This window comes from Mus caroli, chromosome 4, assembly GCF_900094665.2.
Source record: "Mus caroli chromosome 4, CAROLI_EIJ_v1.1, whole genome shotgun sequence".
Lineage (NCBI taxonomy): Eukaryota > Metazoa > Chordata > Mammalia > Rodentia > Muridae > Mus > Mus caroli.
The window spans coordinates 107,384,782-107,399,781 of NC_034573.1; the positions used below are offsets into that span (position 1 = coordinate 107,384,782).

Sequence of the window (15,000 nt, forward strand, 5' to 3'; positions counted from 1 at the left end):
CCTCTGTGTGTGTGTGTGTGTGTGTGTGTGTGTGTGTATGTGGCTTAAATGTTCTTAAGCTTGGTAGAAGAGTGTCCTCTCTGTTTCATCCCTAGCCCCTTTCCTTGTTTCAATTAAAAAAAAATAAATTTATCAGGCTGGAGAGATGGCTCAGCAGTTAAGAGCACTGACTGCTCTTCCAGAGATTCTGAGTTCAAATTCCAGAAACCACATGGTGGCTTACAACCGTCTGTAATGAGATCTGACACCCTCTTCTGGTGTGTCTGAAGACAGCTACAGTGTACTTACATATAATAATATATAAATCTTTAGAAAAATAGAAATAAATAAAAAGTAAAAATAAAATTATCAAATGGATGGAACTGGATGTTAACTAGAAACAAGCTAGACACAGAAGCCAGATGTCATATATTCTTCTCCTCTGCAGAATCTAGATTTTTTTTTTAAGGATTTATTTATTATTATACATAAGCACACTGTAGCTGACTTCAGACGTCCCAGAAGAGGGCGTCAGATCTCATTACAGGTGGTTGTGAGCCACCATGTGGTTGCTAGGATTTGAACTCAGGACCTTCCAGAGAGCAGTCAGTGCTCTTACCCACTGAGCCATCTCACCAGCCCCCTAGACTTTTGTTTTTAATGCATGAGGGGCCAACAAGATTTCTCAGCAAAAAAAAAAAAGGTGCCTAACACCAAGCTTGATCAACTGAGTTCAATCCTTGAAACATGGTGCAAAGAGAAAACAAACTCCTGCAAATTGTCTTCTGACCAGCTATACTGTGTTACATACCACACACACACGAGAGAGAGAGAGAGAGAGAGAGAGAGAGAGAGAGAGAGAGAGAGAGAGAGAGAAGAGAGAGGAGAGAGAGAACGAACTATAACTACAAAATTAAAAAATACAAGGCTAAAGATAGCTCTGTAGTTAAGAGCTGGCTGCTCTTCTAGGAGATTCGGGTTTGATTCCCAGCACCTACACGGCAGCTCACAATCATCTGTCACTCCAGTTCCAGGAGGGTCTGTGTTCCCTCTTCTGGCCTCTAAGAGCACCAGGTTTGCATGTGATACTCAGATATACATGCAGGCATGACACTTATACACATAAAATAATTTTTGAATTAAAAATACATAAACTAAAAAATGAATTATTTGGGAAGAAGAAGAGATGCCAATGCCCGTGCATTTTTGGAGCTCTACTCTGCTTCATTCTGAAATCAGGTCAGAGCAAATTGCACTTTAGTTTAGCTCATGACTGTTTTATAACCAAATTTAAACTTCCTTTAAAAAAGAAAAAAGGAAAGTTGAGCCCGCTAGACGGTAGTGGGTAAAGGTGCTTGCCACCAAGCTTGACAACCTGAGTCTTATCTCTGGGAGCTTATTTAGTGGAAAGAGAAAACAGACTCCCACACATTCTCCTCTAGCTTCCGCGTGTAGCTATAGCATGCACATGCAACCATTACCTCCTCATGAATAAGGGTTAAAAGTCATTTAAAATAAAACAAAAATATCATGTGAACATGAGAACCTATAAGTGTACAATTCACAGTTTAGGGGCCAATGTGATGGCTCAGTAGATAAAGGCACTTGCATTAGCAAGCCTGGTAACCTGAGATTGATCCCCAGGACCCACATAGTAGAAAGAGAACTGACTCCCTCGGGTGATCTTCTGACCTTGACACATGTGCCCTGGCACTTGCTCCCTGCCCCCTACCTCACACAAAATAAATGTTTAAAAAATTATGTAAAATAAAAATTATATGAAAATAAGAACCTAGAAATGCATAATTCCCCATTTAGATTCCCAAAAATGTGTTAAGGCACTCTTTCTAAAGAAGTAGTGTACATGAAAAAGAATCTCTGTGTCAGCGGTTCTCAACCTTTTAAATGCTGCCACCTTTTAATACAGTTCCTCCTGCTGTGGTGACCTCCAACCATAAAATTCTTGTTGCTACTTCATAACTGTAATTTTGCTACTGTTATGAATCGTAATATAGATAAATTATATGCAGGGCATCTCATGTAATCCCTGTAAATGGATCACTTGGGGGGTCACTCCCCACAGGTTGAGAGCTGCCACTCTACATCGTAGTATTGCTCCCTGCTTTTGAGACTAGAGCAGTAAAGCATGAAAAGCCAGAGAAGGGCAAGGAAGGGTTGGCTGGCCAGTCGATGGGATTGTGCGGTGCTATAATTTGACTCAGAAGAATTGCTAACACTTGGGATTTTTCCTGTGAAGAACTGCTCAAATCCAAATGAGGATGTGAAAGCATTTAGATCCCAGTAAAAACTTAATGAGGATGCCTTTTATCTGATTGGTTTTGTCTGGAACCAGGTTATTATACAACGTATAAAAAGTGGTTTTGCTCCAGTGTCTAAACAGAATGAAAGGATTGTGCTAATTGAATTCGTGTCGACATTCTTGCAACCCCACACAGGTCAGTGCGTGAGATGGAACAAAAGAATAGAGAGCCAGAGGGTGATATGAGGTCCTGACCAAAATGCTATAAATGTTAGGAATGTTGTTCTTACCATGTATGAACCCCTTAAATAAAGAATGTTGTGTGGGAATTTGCATTCATCTCCATATTAAAAAGGCTATACTGAAAATAAGATGTCATGAAGTTTAGAAAAGATGACGGTTAAGATCATCTGCAATTTATGCTTTTATTCCATAAGAATTTGGTTACAATTCATATGATGTGGAGATGTGGATGTATGGGCACTTTCTTTAAATAATTTGAGACTAGAATCTGCATGAAACAAGGAGTCCTTGAAAGGAGATGAGAATAAGGGAGCTAGCTAGAGTTATAGTCAGAATATTGGAATGATAACATTTTTATTGCAGTGGAATGGCAGACACTGTGCTAAACACACACACTATATTATAAATATAATTACATTGTATTTATAATTATTTGGTGACTTAATTTAGTGTCTTAATTCAGTATACACCATCTCAGAGAAGTAACAGAAAATCTTTTATTGCCAGCCATGGTGATGCATGCCCTTAATTCTAGGTGGATCTTAGTACGTTCAAGGCCAGTGTGGTCAATATTCTTCAATAATTTCATAGATGTATAAGCATATCTTAATCATATTCACCCTGAAGGAAACCCTTTTCCTCCTGGAAAATGGTTTCTGTGAGTTTTCTCTTGTTTGATACAAAATCTCACAGTAGGACTCAAACTGACCCTGACTCGGGATCCTTGTCATACCGTCAATACTGATTATAGGTATGCACCAAGCACTAAGTAAGTATAGTGCTTTCAAAATAAACCTGAGGGCTGTAGAACTGGCCTGCTGGCTAACGCATGACTGTTCTTGCAGAGGCCTTGGGCTCAGTTCCCAGCACCCACATCATAACCATCTCTCACTCTAGTTTCATGGATCTAACACCCTCTTCTGAACTCCATGGCACCAGGCACATGCATTGTGCATATATATATATATATATATATATATATATATATATATATATGTGTGTGTGTGTGTGTGTGTGTGTGTGTATGGCAAAATATTCATACACATCCAATAAGTACATATTAATAAAAAATAAAATAAATCTTAATACTATGTTGAAGACTCAAAAATAGAAATTTGATTATTCAGTATTGTGGTCAGTCAAAATAGCTAAGTATAATGTTTTCCTTTTGAAAAGTAATTTGTTGTTTTTAATACCCTCCACCCTATTGACGTAGGCTCCTGAATTGGAGTAGAATAGTTTATGAAATAAGATTACAATTATATGTTGCCTTTCTCTTTAATTATGAACCTAGGTAGAGACCTGGTCATGTGTCTAGTTCAGTTGGTAAAGTGCATACACAAACCACTGGATTCTATCCCCAACACTGAATAAACAGGATATAGTGGTACATACATGTAATCCCAGCACCTGGGAGATAGAGGTAGGAAGATCAGAAATTCAAGAATGTCCTCAGCTGCCTAGGAAGTTTGAGGCTATCCTGGAGAGCGTGTGTGCATGAGCATGTGAGTGTGTCTGTGCTTCTGTCTGCCTGTCTGTATGTCTTACATGCATTAACAAGTTCAAGATCTTCCTCAGTTACATAGGGAGTTTGAGGCTAGGCTGGTGTGTGTAGGGGGGAGGGGTATGTGTATGTGTGTCCATATCTCATACATGTACACACACACACAGAACCCATATAACACCTGTTTTAGCAACAATTATACTTTGTATATGTGAACACTGATTTTTTTCCCCTCTTTTATTGAAAATAGATTCCTAGCCTGGCATAGAGGCACATGCCATTTGGCAGAGGCAGGAGGATCTCTGTGAGTTCTAGACCAGCCTAGCAGCCCGATCTATAAAGGGAATTCTAGGACAGCCAGGAAACCCCGTTTGAAAAACCAGCAAAAAAGGACAATAGATTCCTTTTCTCACATAATCTTTCCTGATTATGGTTTCCTCTTCCTCTACTCCTAGTTCTGCCCACCTCACCTGGAACCAGTCCTTTTCTGTCTCTTATTAGAAAAGAGCAGGCTTTTAAGAAATAATAATAAGGGCTGGAGAGATGGCTTAGCGGTTAAGAACACTGGCTGCTCTTCCAAAGATCATGAGTTCAATTCCCAGCAACCACATGGTGGCTCACAACCATCTGTAATTAATTGGACCTAATGCCCTCTTCTGGTGTATCTGAAGACAGCAACAATGTACTCATATAAACATAAAATAAATATTAAAAAAAGAAATAATAATAAAATACAACAAAATGTAATAATATAAAAATAAAAGCTATCATATTGAAATCTGATAGACAGACAGAAGGAAAAGAGTCCAAGAGATGGCACAAAAATAAAAAACCTACTTATTCACAGACTCAGGAATCCCATAAAAACATTAAGCTGGAAGCTATAATATATATGCAGCGAGCCTGGTGCAGCCCCCGTGCACACTGTTTTCACAGAGAGCTGTTTGAAGTATGTAATAGTTTCTTTCAAATCTGTGAGCCAAAGAGATTTTTGATCTATAGTTCCAAATTGATTGGTTATCCACCAATATAACTTCATCTTGCACCATAAAGTGAGGTCTTTGTGCTGTTTATTTGTTTTGAGAGAAAGTCTCATAAAGACCAGACTAGCTTCAAATCATTCTTTGTAGCTTACGGTGACAATAACTTTGAACTCCTTATACACCCGTCTGCATGTCCCAAGTGCTGGGATTACAGGTGTACGCTGTCATGCCTGGTGAAATTACTGCTTTAAAGTAATTGTGTTTTCTGTATGTTAGATATTTAAATGAATTTTCCAGATAAATATGTTATTTTTCTTTTTAACATGAAATATTTCTAAAATTATATATATATTATATATGTTATATATATTATATATTATATATATATAAAAAAAATCCTGAAACTTTAAAACCATACACTTAATTCCCTTATAGAATTGAAGCCAAAACAACATAATTCTAGAGAACTGGGTGTTGAAAAGCTGTATCTAGAGGTGAGTGCCTGCATTTGGGAGGCTTTGGTTTTAGCTCTGGTTGCTAATACAGAGAGTAGAGACTGCTGCCTTCTGAGGCTGATGAAGAGAAAGGGCCATAGCTGTTCTTTAGAGGTTAATATAAGGAAACCCCTTGATTTGCCAGAGGAGTCTGGGAAGGGAGCAGATGGCAGCAAGAAGGGCCCTTCAGCTTACTCAGCTGCTCTGAGAAGCTTAGGGTGACCTCTCTAATACAAACAAACCAAGTAGCGTTCAGAGTAATGGGGCAGCATCATTTGTATTCCTGAATAACAATACTGCTCCTCACTTTATCTTCCACACCCTGATCCAATGTGTGGGCGCCATCTGCTTCTTGAGAATTTATATAGGCCCTGGCCCTGGCTAGCTGGGGTTGCTATTGAGTGGTATGTTGGGTAAATGTGTTCTTTAGAAAGCACTTCCACATGAATCTGATTAAGCACTATGTTCATTTGCATAATTAAGAAACTGAGGCAAAAAGGACTTGAGGGCTATTGGAGTTGTAACTCAGCCCCTGATCCCTGATGTGGGTCTATTTTACTGTTAGTCTCTGGAACTGTCCCACGGCACTTGTTAGCATTAGCTAGTAAGATTGTGAGTTAAGTTTTCCAAGAAGGAAATTAGTTATTTTATAAATGTTATTGTTGGAGTTTTAACAGTTCTCATGGCTACTTTTGTTTGGTTTTGTTTTAGGTAACAGATTTAAAAAGAAAGTAACTTGCCTTATTTTCTGCTGTATACAGCTGGACTTTCCAGTAAGCAAGAATTAGATGAGAAATTCTAATTAATTCTACACTTTCATCAAAACCAATTTTATTTAAATAAAGCCAGTCTGATACAAAGGAATACTTAGTTTATAGAGCCATGTGTGTGTGTGTTTATGTATGTATGTTTGCATGTGTAGTTATACATATTTTATATTTAAAGTGACTTTAAGAAAAACATATTCTTAAACCAGGTGTGGTGAGACATGCCTTTAATCCTAGCACTGGAGAAACAGAGGCAGAGTGAGGCAGATCTCTGTGAGTTCGAGGCCAAGCTGGGTCTGCAAAGTGAGTTCCAGTACAGCCAAGACTACACAGAGAAACCCTATCTTGCAGGTTGGGGGTGGTGTAGAAAAAAAGAAATGAAAAGGAAATGTGTTCTAAGACCAGCAAGATGGTGCCTGCCAAGCCTGATAACCTGAGTTCCTTTCCCTGGCACCCATATAGTAGAAGATCTCTACACACATGCTGTGGCAATTGTGCATCCACAGACACACAGACAGACACACACACACACACACACACAGACACACAGACACACACACGAAATGTAAGTAAATTAAATACAATGTGAAATTTTTTAAAGGAAAAAATTAATCTATTAGTAAATCCCAGCAGTCCTTTTTCTTGCTGTTGGCTGAAATGACACTCGTTTTCATGTATTAGCACCTGCCTAGAGGCCTTGGGGAATCAAAAGAGCAGTGAGCAAAGTGGTTTTAATTGCCTGGCTTTGCTGGAGCTTTTCTTACACTTAGAAACACAAAGGCCTTTGAATGGTGTCAGAGGGCTGTGCTGAGAAGTGCTCTTTTAGAACTCCACACAGATGATTCACGTGCGGTGGTGAGACTGTCTTGTAGTTCACGAGCCCATCTTTATTCCTCCAGTGAGAGTGCTGCATCAAATAGTTGCCCAGGAAACCAGGCAGATGTCAGAGTTTACTGACTTGTCTGTCATTAATGCAGAAGCCCGTCTTTGTAGAATTATGCTTGCTAATTACTTTTATAAAGTTTTGGATACATGCTTTAGCTGCAATGGTGTCATTCTCACTACACTGTGGTTAACAGTACAGGTTGTGGAGCCAGACTGCCTGCCTGTGCTCTAGCTCAAGTACGATGTTGAATGAGTTCCTTTATTCCCTGAGCTTCAGTTTCTTACTGCAAGGAAAAAGAGCAGACATTTCATTGTTCTGAGGACCTAACTAGTTAACATATGGGAAACACTTAGAATATACTGTCTAGCATGTAGTAAGCACTAAATGTTAGCTAATAAAATAGCTTGTGTTTTTATTTGTTTTTTTTTTTTTTTAATTGCGAGATAGGGCTTCTGTAGCCCTGGCTATCCTGGAACTTGCTGTGGAGATCAGGCTGGCCTCAAACTCACAGAGATCTGCCTCTGCCCCCTAAATGATTAAAGGTGTGTGCTACCATTCCTCCCATGTGTTTTTATTTTTTTTAAAAAATTATTGAGCAAAGCATGGATTAAAGGTAGTACACCTTTAATCCCAGCAGGTGGGAGGAAGAGGTAGATGGTTCTCTGTGAATTTGAGGTTAACTTGGTCTATATAGTGAGTTATAAGACAGCTAGAGCTATATAGCGAGGCCCTGTCTCAAACAACAACACAGTAATAATATAAATAAATTATTGAGTGAGAGAGAATGTGGACGTGCACTCTGTGAAGGGCAGAAGACTGCCTCAGGAGTTAGATGGTTCTCTCCTTCCAGTGTGGGATCTGAGGAATGAACGCAGATCATGAAGCTTGTGCAGCAAAGGCTGCCCTGACTGAGCCATCCTGCCAGCCCTCATGTTCTGTAGTTTTAAAAACAGTCAGATGTTGTGGTACATGCCTGAAGTCTCAACAAGCAAAAGACTGAGGCAGGAGGATTGGTCTGAACTCAAAGCTAGTCTGAAGAAAGATTCTGTCTCAAAAATATTAGTTAAATGTTATAGAAACCAGTTGAAGCTAACAGCAGTCCATTTAAAATTTGAATATAAATTATAGGAAAGACTCTTGTTATATTGATATTATCCTATATAAATTCTGTTTTGTTTCAAAAATGTTTTATTTGAAAATTATATAATCTCAGATATCTCATAAATTGCAGCCTCTAAATCACTACAGAAAAAAACAAATTCAATAGGAATTTCAAACTACTAAATATATTTCACACACACATATATATGTTCACACACACAAAATATTAAGGAATAGTTCTTAGCCTTGGGATGTACTCCATCTCCTGTTTTCATTGCTAATGTTCACCCAGTGCTGTGTATAATAGGCAAAGCTTTTATATATATTTAAGAGTGGGCAGTTTGTCCAATGAGGTATCGAAGTCTTTGAGGGGGGGGCCTTCTTTTTGGCTGATAGCTGCAAAGTCATATAAATATCTGTTGATGCCAAAGAAATGGGGCTTCTTTCAGAACCAAGTTCCAGTCCACAGCCTTGCTGGCTTTATGTATTGTAGGCATCTGCACTTGCATAGCAAGACAAAGGGTGCAGCAGAACCTGGAAATGAGGCAAGTCCTCGGCTTTAGTAAGATTCACTCTGGCTTCTAAAGCTTTCTTCATTTAAACCACTGACCAGTTTCTTTCATATAAAAGTGTTACAGAACATATTTCTTTAATTTTCTAGGTCAAACCCCTTCTTACCTACCGGCAATATACAGACACAGTAGCCTTAACTCTTCTCCTCATATTTGCTTAAATAAAGTGTTCCATCCACTGGATTTCAAGAAAGGTTGCCTCTGTATGTTGTATAGTGATTCCTTGAGTGCATTTGTTATTTTTTGTTTAGAGCTACTCATTGTTCTCCCGTTCTGATTTTGGGAATTGCCAAATTCATCAGAACTTGCAGCGCCTGTACTCTTTCCAGTCATGACAGATGAATGTCCATCACTTAAAGAGTCTGAGAATCTCCAGCTGGAGATGAGTCTTTTGTTTCTTTGTCATTGCTGGAAATTGTCCATTCACATCCTACATTGATAACCTAGGCCACATTCAGGATAGGACTATCACTGGCTCTGAAGAATTGCATCTTGATATTTAAGATGTGCTCTTGGGAGAGCATCCAAAAGGGCTGGTAGATGTCATCTCGTTAGCTTCTGCAGCTCCAACAGCAGCTGCACTGAAGCAGGAAGAGACCGTCGGTTAACTTTCTATACAATTTCTTGTTACTTTGTTCTCCATCCCAGTAAAATTGTTTAATTTGCTGATATATTTTAATCATAAAATCAGAAATTTTATAAACACACTTAATCCTCTGTGAATTATATAAAGATTCAACTTAGTGTTCACTTACTCATTCATTTATAAACAGATACTTATTAAACCCTTATAATAGGCCAGCTGAAAATATAAAAATGAAAACAAACCCTTGTTTACATGGAGTTCACAATCTAAAGGGAAAAGACAAATATGAAACTATTAATTACTCTGGTAGTCATTTGTTCAAATAAAGATAAAAGTGAAGAAAAATGAGAATTCTAAAGAAGTCCTTAGCTAAGTGTCCAAAGACATAAGGGAAGGCTTGTTTGAGTAAATATCATGCAAGCTGAGAACTCAGAGTGAGGAGGGGCAGGGAAGATCATGTTTGTATAGGGAATGTCACATATAAAGGCAAAGGTGAAAAAAATGGAGAAAACTTACCGTGGCAAAGAATCACTCAGTAAGCCTGGTAGGTTTGTGTACTGTGTAGTAAGAACAAGTCTGAAGAACTCAAAAGAGATCGCAAAACATGTTGCACTGTCCTGTGATCAGTGATGAGACACTAAAAGATTCAAAACTGTTGCATTCAGCAAGTATTTGTATATTTTTTCTGTGCTAGTTTTGGTATTAGGTATCAGAAATACAAGATAATGTGGAAATGACATAATTTTTTCAATAAAAGGGGGAGTAGGCTGCTAAGGTTGTTTAGTAGGCATTGGCACGTGCCATGAAAGCTGAGGGCCTGAGTGCAAGGCCCAAAGCCCTTATAAAGGCTGAAGGAGAACTGACTCCAAGGAGTTGTTCTCTGACCACAAGACTATGGCATCTTCCCCCATCCCACTCGCTCACTCTCTCTCTCTCTCTCTCACACACACACACACACACAAACACACACACACACACGGTTACTAAGCAATTGACTGTACACTGACTTGAAAGAATCAGTATAAATCTTTTCTAATTTTTAAAGTCTAAGATATTTCAGAAATTATGGTCGTTTAAGATTTTGTTCTCATGGCTATAATCATGAAAATTACATAACTGTTCTGGGCAATCAATGAAATGATTATTTCTTAGATCTTTATTTGATTCTGGACAAAATTTTTCTTGTAAATCAGAATATAAACTCCACAGGCATAAATGCTAAAGCTTTTTCATTTAATGATTCAACAACTTGAGGTACCAGGTGGTGTAATGTGAAGTGACATTGGAGCTAAGCAGTGTAGACTATAGAATTTCCTTATTTAGAAAAGAGAAGTTTCATCACATACATACAAGAGTATCTATTACTCCACCCTATCCTACTCCATCTTATCATGTATTTATATATCCAAATGGGAAATCATCCTTACTATTTTCTATTTACTTCAAAGTTGAGTTCAGTCTGTGTCTGGACTCTTCAGCTTGTTTAATGATGAGAACATTGTTGAGGGAAATTCTCAGGCCGTTTCTATTGTGTTCGTACTGCCAGTCAGTATAATAAGCAGGAGAACAACACCTGTTGTAAGTCACCAGTTATGCATAGTTTTGATTTGGGGGGTTTTTCGAGACAGGGTTTCTCTGTGTAGCCCTGGCTATCCTGGAACTCGCTTTGTAGACCAGGCTGGCCTCAAACTCAGAGATCCAACTGACTCTGCTGGAAGATGGCCTGGAGCCAATCCCAGCAGGTACCAGCAGTACCTCACTCATCCACATGCAGTAGATCAGAGCACCCAACAGACATATTCTTGGATAAATCTTCCCACGTGGTGGCAGAGCACACCTTTGATCCCAAGCAGGAGCGCTGGGATTATAGATGTGTGTATGTCACTACATCCGGCTCATGCATGGGTTTGTAGCAAAGAGTGTTTGGTGCATATTTGAGCACAGCACATTCTAGCAAGTACTTCTTCCAAACACTGTTCCTGCCCTCTGAGGACATTTTCATGGTTTTTAGTTTTTGTTTTTGAGACAAAAATCTTTCAATGTCTATATAATTCAAGCTAGCCCCAAACTTATAGTCTTTCTCATCTGAGTCCCGAGCGCTGCAGTCACAGTCATGTGCCACCACTGTGGGTTTGACTCATTTGTTGATTCTTGCCCAAGTGATACTTGGTGCATGTTGAAGGTAAAGAAAGTGTAACGGGTTTACAAATGGTATCCTGGAAGGAGCTCATAGCATGCATGTATCTATAAAAGGTCAGTGATTTTCCTACAAGTTGAGATATCAGAGCCATCATGATATGTAATGGAGAAGAGGCTATGGTCTGATTTTTATTTTTGTATTTTTAAGCAAGGAAGAGCTGGGTAGAGAAGGAGTCTAAATCACAGGTTGGAATAGAAATTTGAAATAAAGCATTTCCTTTTCATGTCAAAGCTTGCTTTGTGATTTGAGGATAAATATACTACTCATAAGCCAAGCAAGAACTCCTCGGAAGTATTTGGTGCTTTTATTCAGGGTCCACTCAATATTAGAGTATCTGAGAGGTTTTTAAAATTGGTTGTAGGTTTTTGTTTTGTTTTGTTTTGTTTGAGACAGTGTCTTGTCTCTATTGCCTGGCTGACTTGGAACTTTCTATGTAGACCAGGCCAGCCTTGAACTCACAAAGATGCACTTGCCTCTGCTTCTCTTCAAAAATTGTTTTAAACTTGTATATGATGTGAATGAGATAAAACAAGAGCAGCAGTCTATATATGTATTCTCTTTAAGAAACAGATCTCTGCAAGTCCACCATTCCTGATTACTTTGCACCAAAAAGACAGGCCTGTTAAAATAGACTAGAAATAGGCACGTTGTTCTTTATGGCCTACTGGAACCTCTCTAGTGGAGTAGATAGTACAAGTACTTGTTAACTGCCTGTCCTCAATCCACCCAGCATCCTTCAAGCTCTGCCCCTGATAAGAGAGGCTATTGTAAAGCTTAACCCTGCCGGGCAGTGGTGGCACATGCCTTTAATCCCAGCACTCNGGAGGCAGAGGCAGGCGGATTTCTGAGTTCGAGGCCAGTCTGGTCTACANAGTGAGTTCCAGGACAGCCAGGGCTACACAGAGAAACCCTGTCTCGAAAAAACCCAAAGGAAAAAAAAAAAAAAAAGCTTAACCCTTTAAGTTAACTAAGTTAACCCTTAAAAGTTATACAAGTCCTTGGGCATTAGAGTACTCAGTAAATAGGATGATTTTGTGATACCTCAGGGGTTTTTTAATTTGATTTTTGCAGGTGTGTGCCATTGAGTTAAATGTGAGGGAAGAATCACCACAGAGCTGCCTAGGAAACTCTGTAAAGCAGTTGGTCTTCCCCATGAGTTTTGAGCAGTGTTTGGTGTTATTCCTGTTGCTTCCTTTGTTAAGAGAACTCCGTATTCCAACTGAAGAGATAGCTCAGCTGATAGATAGAGTGCTTGGTGCTCAAGCTTGAGCCTGGGGGGTAGTGGCACACACTGTAATCCCATTGTGATTCAGAGAGGTGGAAGCAGGAGGATGGGGTTCCAAGGTCATCGTTGGCTCCATAGTGAGTTAGAAACACCTCCGACTACACAACACCTTTTTTCAAAAAAAAAAAAAATTAAGCATTCTTTGTGTATTCCACAGTTATTGGTGTTGTGGGCCTTGTAAATAGAGTACTATATAGGACCCTTGTATGAAGTTTTCTCTATGTTGGGTTTCTTGCTTTTTGGTTGTTCCATATGGCCACCATTTTGGAATTGTGTGTTTAAGGATGAAATGTTCTTAAACATACTTACTCTTGTTTCTGTTCTCCCTCGTGGAATTCTTTTTCTCTCTCATCTATAGTACTCACGGGATTCTAGATTATACTAGTGTTGTTGTTGTTTTTATCACCATTTTAAATTCAAAATCTACTACAAGAATTATTCCTAACATTTAAGAGTTATTTATTAAACAGTTGAGACTGCAATGAAACTATGAACTATATCCTTCCAGAAAAATACATACAAAAGTATATAAAAAGTTTTTAAAGTCCAAGAGATTCATTCCAAGATAAAGCATTCTTGCGTTTCTAGACTGTGTATTCCTTCAGGACAGTACGTAAGTCTCACTCACAGAGTTTGTTGTCATCCAGGCAGGTCTCACTCCCTGTGTAGAAGATGCTGGATGAACTGAGAATTGACTAACCCCCAGAGACTCTCTAAGCAGGATGTTTTTCTTTGTTTCTTTAGGCTTCCATCTGAGTGGCACAGTCACGGAACCAGCCACTGCTTCTGAGCCAGCGGTGACTTACAAAGTTGCAATCAGCTTTGATCGATGCAAAATCACGTCTGTGAGCTGTGGCTGTGGGAATAAGGACATATTCTACTGTGCTCACGTGGTAGCACTCTCTCTCTACCGGATCCGGAAACCAGACCAGGTCAAACTTCGTCTTCCTATCTCAGAAACCCTTTTCCAGATGAACAGGGACCAGCTACAGAAGTTTATTCAATATTTAATCACAGCACACCACACTGAAGTTCTTCCTACTGCACAAAAGCTGGCAGATGAGATTCTGTCCTCCAACTCAGAAATCAACCAAGTGAATGGTAATTGTTTAACATTTTCTTGACTTAGAAAAATTAGCTTTTTTATATCTACTATTAAAAGCAATGCCTTTTCCCCCTTCTTCTGTGTTGCATTTTAAGAGGTTGGAATTTTTCTACTCTTGTAATAATTTAACCTTATTGAATTCATTTTGTCCAAACACCTGTGAATAACTCTTTCCTTCCTTCCTTCCTTTCTTCCTTCCTTCCTTTCTTTCTTTCTTTCTTTCTTTCTTTCTTTCTTTCTTTCTTTCTTTCTTTCTTTCTTTCTTTCTTTCTTTTTTAGGGGGGTTGGGGGGGATGCGTGGGGCATGAGACAGGGTTTGTCTGTGTAGCCCTGGCTGTCCTGGAACTTGCTCTATAGACCAGGCTGGCCTCAAACTCATAGAGATCCACTTGCTTCTGCCTCCCAAATGCTGGGATTAAAGGCATGTGCCACCATGGCCCAGTCATTAATAGCAGTAAACTATGGCTGGTGGGTTTTTGTTTTGTTTTGTTTTTGTTTTTTTAATGCTTTGGTATTCTTTTCTATAGTCAGTATATGCTACGTTTATAGTTCAAAAAGATGTTTAAGAACAAAGGACAAGATACAGTGGCCACCTAGTGGCCAGTCCTAGTCCTAGGGACCAGGAAGCAAAAGGATCAAGAACTCAGGTCCATCCAGAACACAGCAAGTGCAGTGGCAACTTGAGCTACATGAGCCCTACTCAGGGAACAGGAGTCGGGGAGCTGGTTCCTCAGCCGGCAAAGCTCCCTTAGGGTGTGTCACTATGTAGCCTCATGAGAAAAAGCCAGGTCCTGAAATGGCTTAGAGTGGATTTACCCTAGTAGTAATAGTAGACCATTAGAGGATTTTAAATAAGAGATGGTGTGATAATTCTTATTTAACTAATTGTGTGCTTCCTCTGTGGCTTGATTAATAGTTATTTATGAAAGATACCCCTTCCACTTTATCTTCTCCGGTCACCCTGGGGAAGATCCCACATCACACTAAAGTGTCACTGACTTGTTACCAGAAGGTCAGGCTCCTCCTCCTCGTTCT

General features: G+C 39.2%; 1 protein-coding gene across 1 annotated transcript in view; it reads left to right on the top strand.

The window, feature by feature from the left end:
- Positions 1 to 15,000, top strand: part of Zswim5 (zinc finger SWIM-type containing 5) — a 109,379-nt gene that overhangs the window by 54,334 nt on the left and 40,045 nt on the right. Inside the window, exon 2 of the mRNA XM_021160422.2 lies at positions 13,605 to 13,961. Coding sequence (XP_021016081.1) covers positions 13,605 to 13,961 — 357 coding nt within the window. The remainder of the gene's footprint in view (positions 1 to 13,604; positions 13,962 to 15,000) is intronic.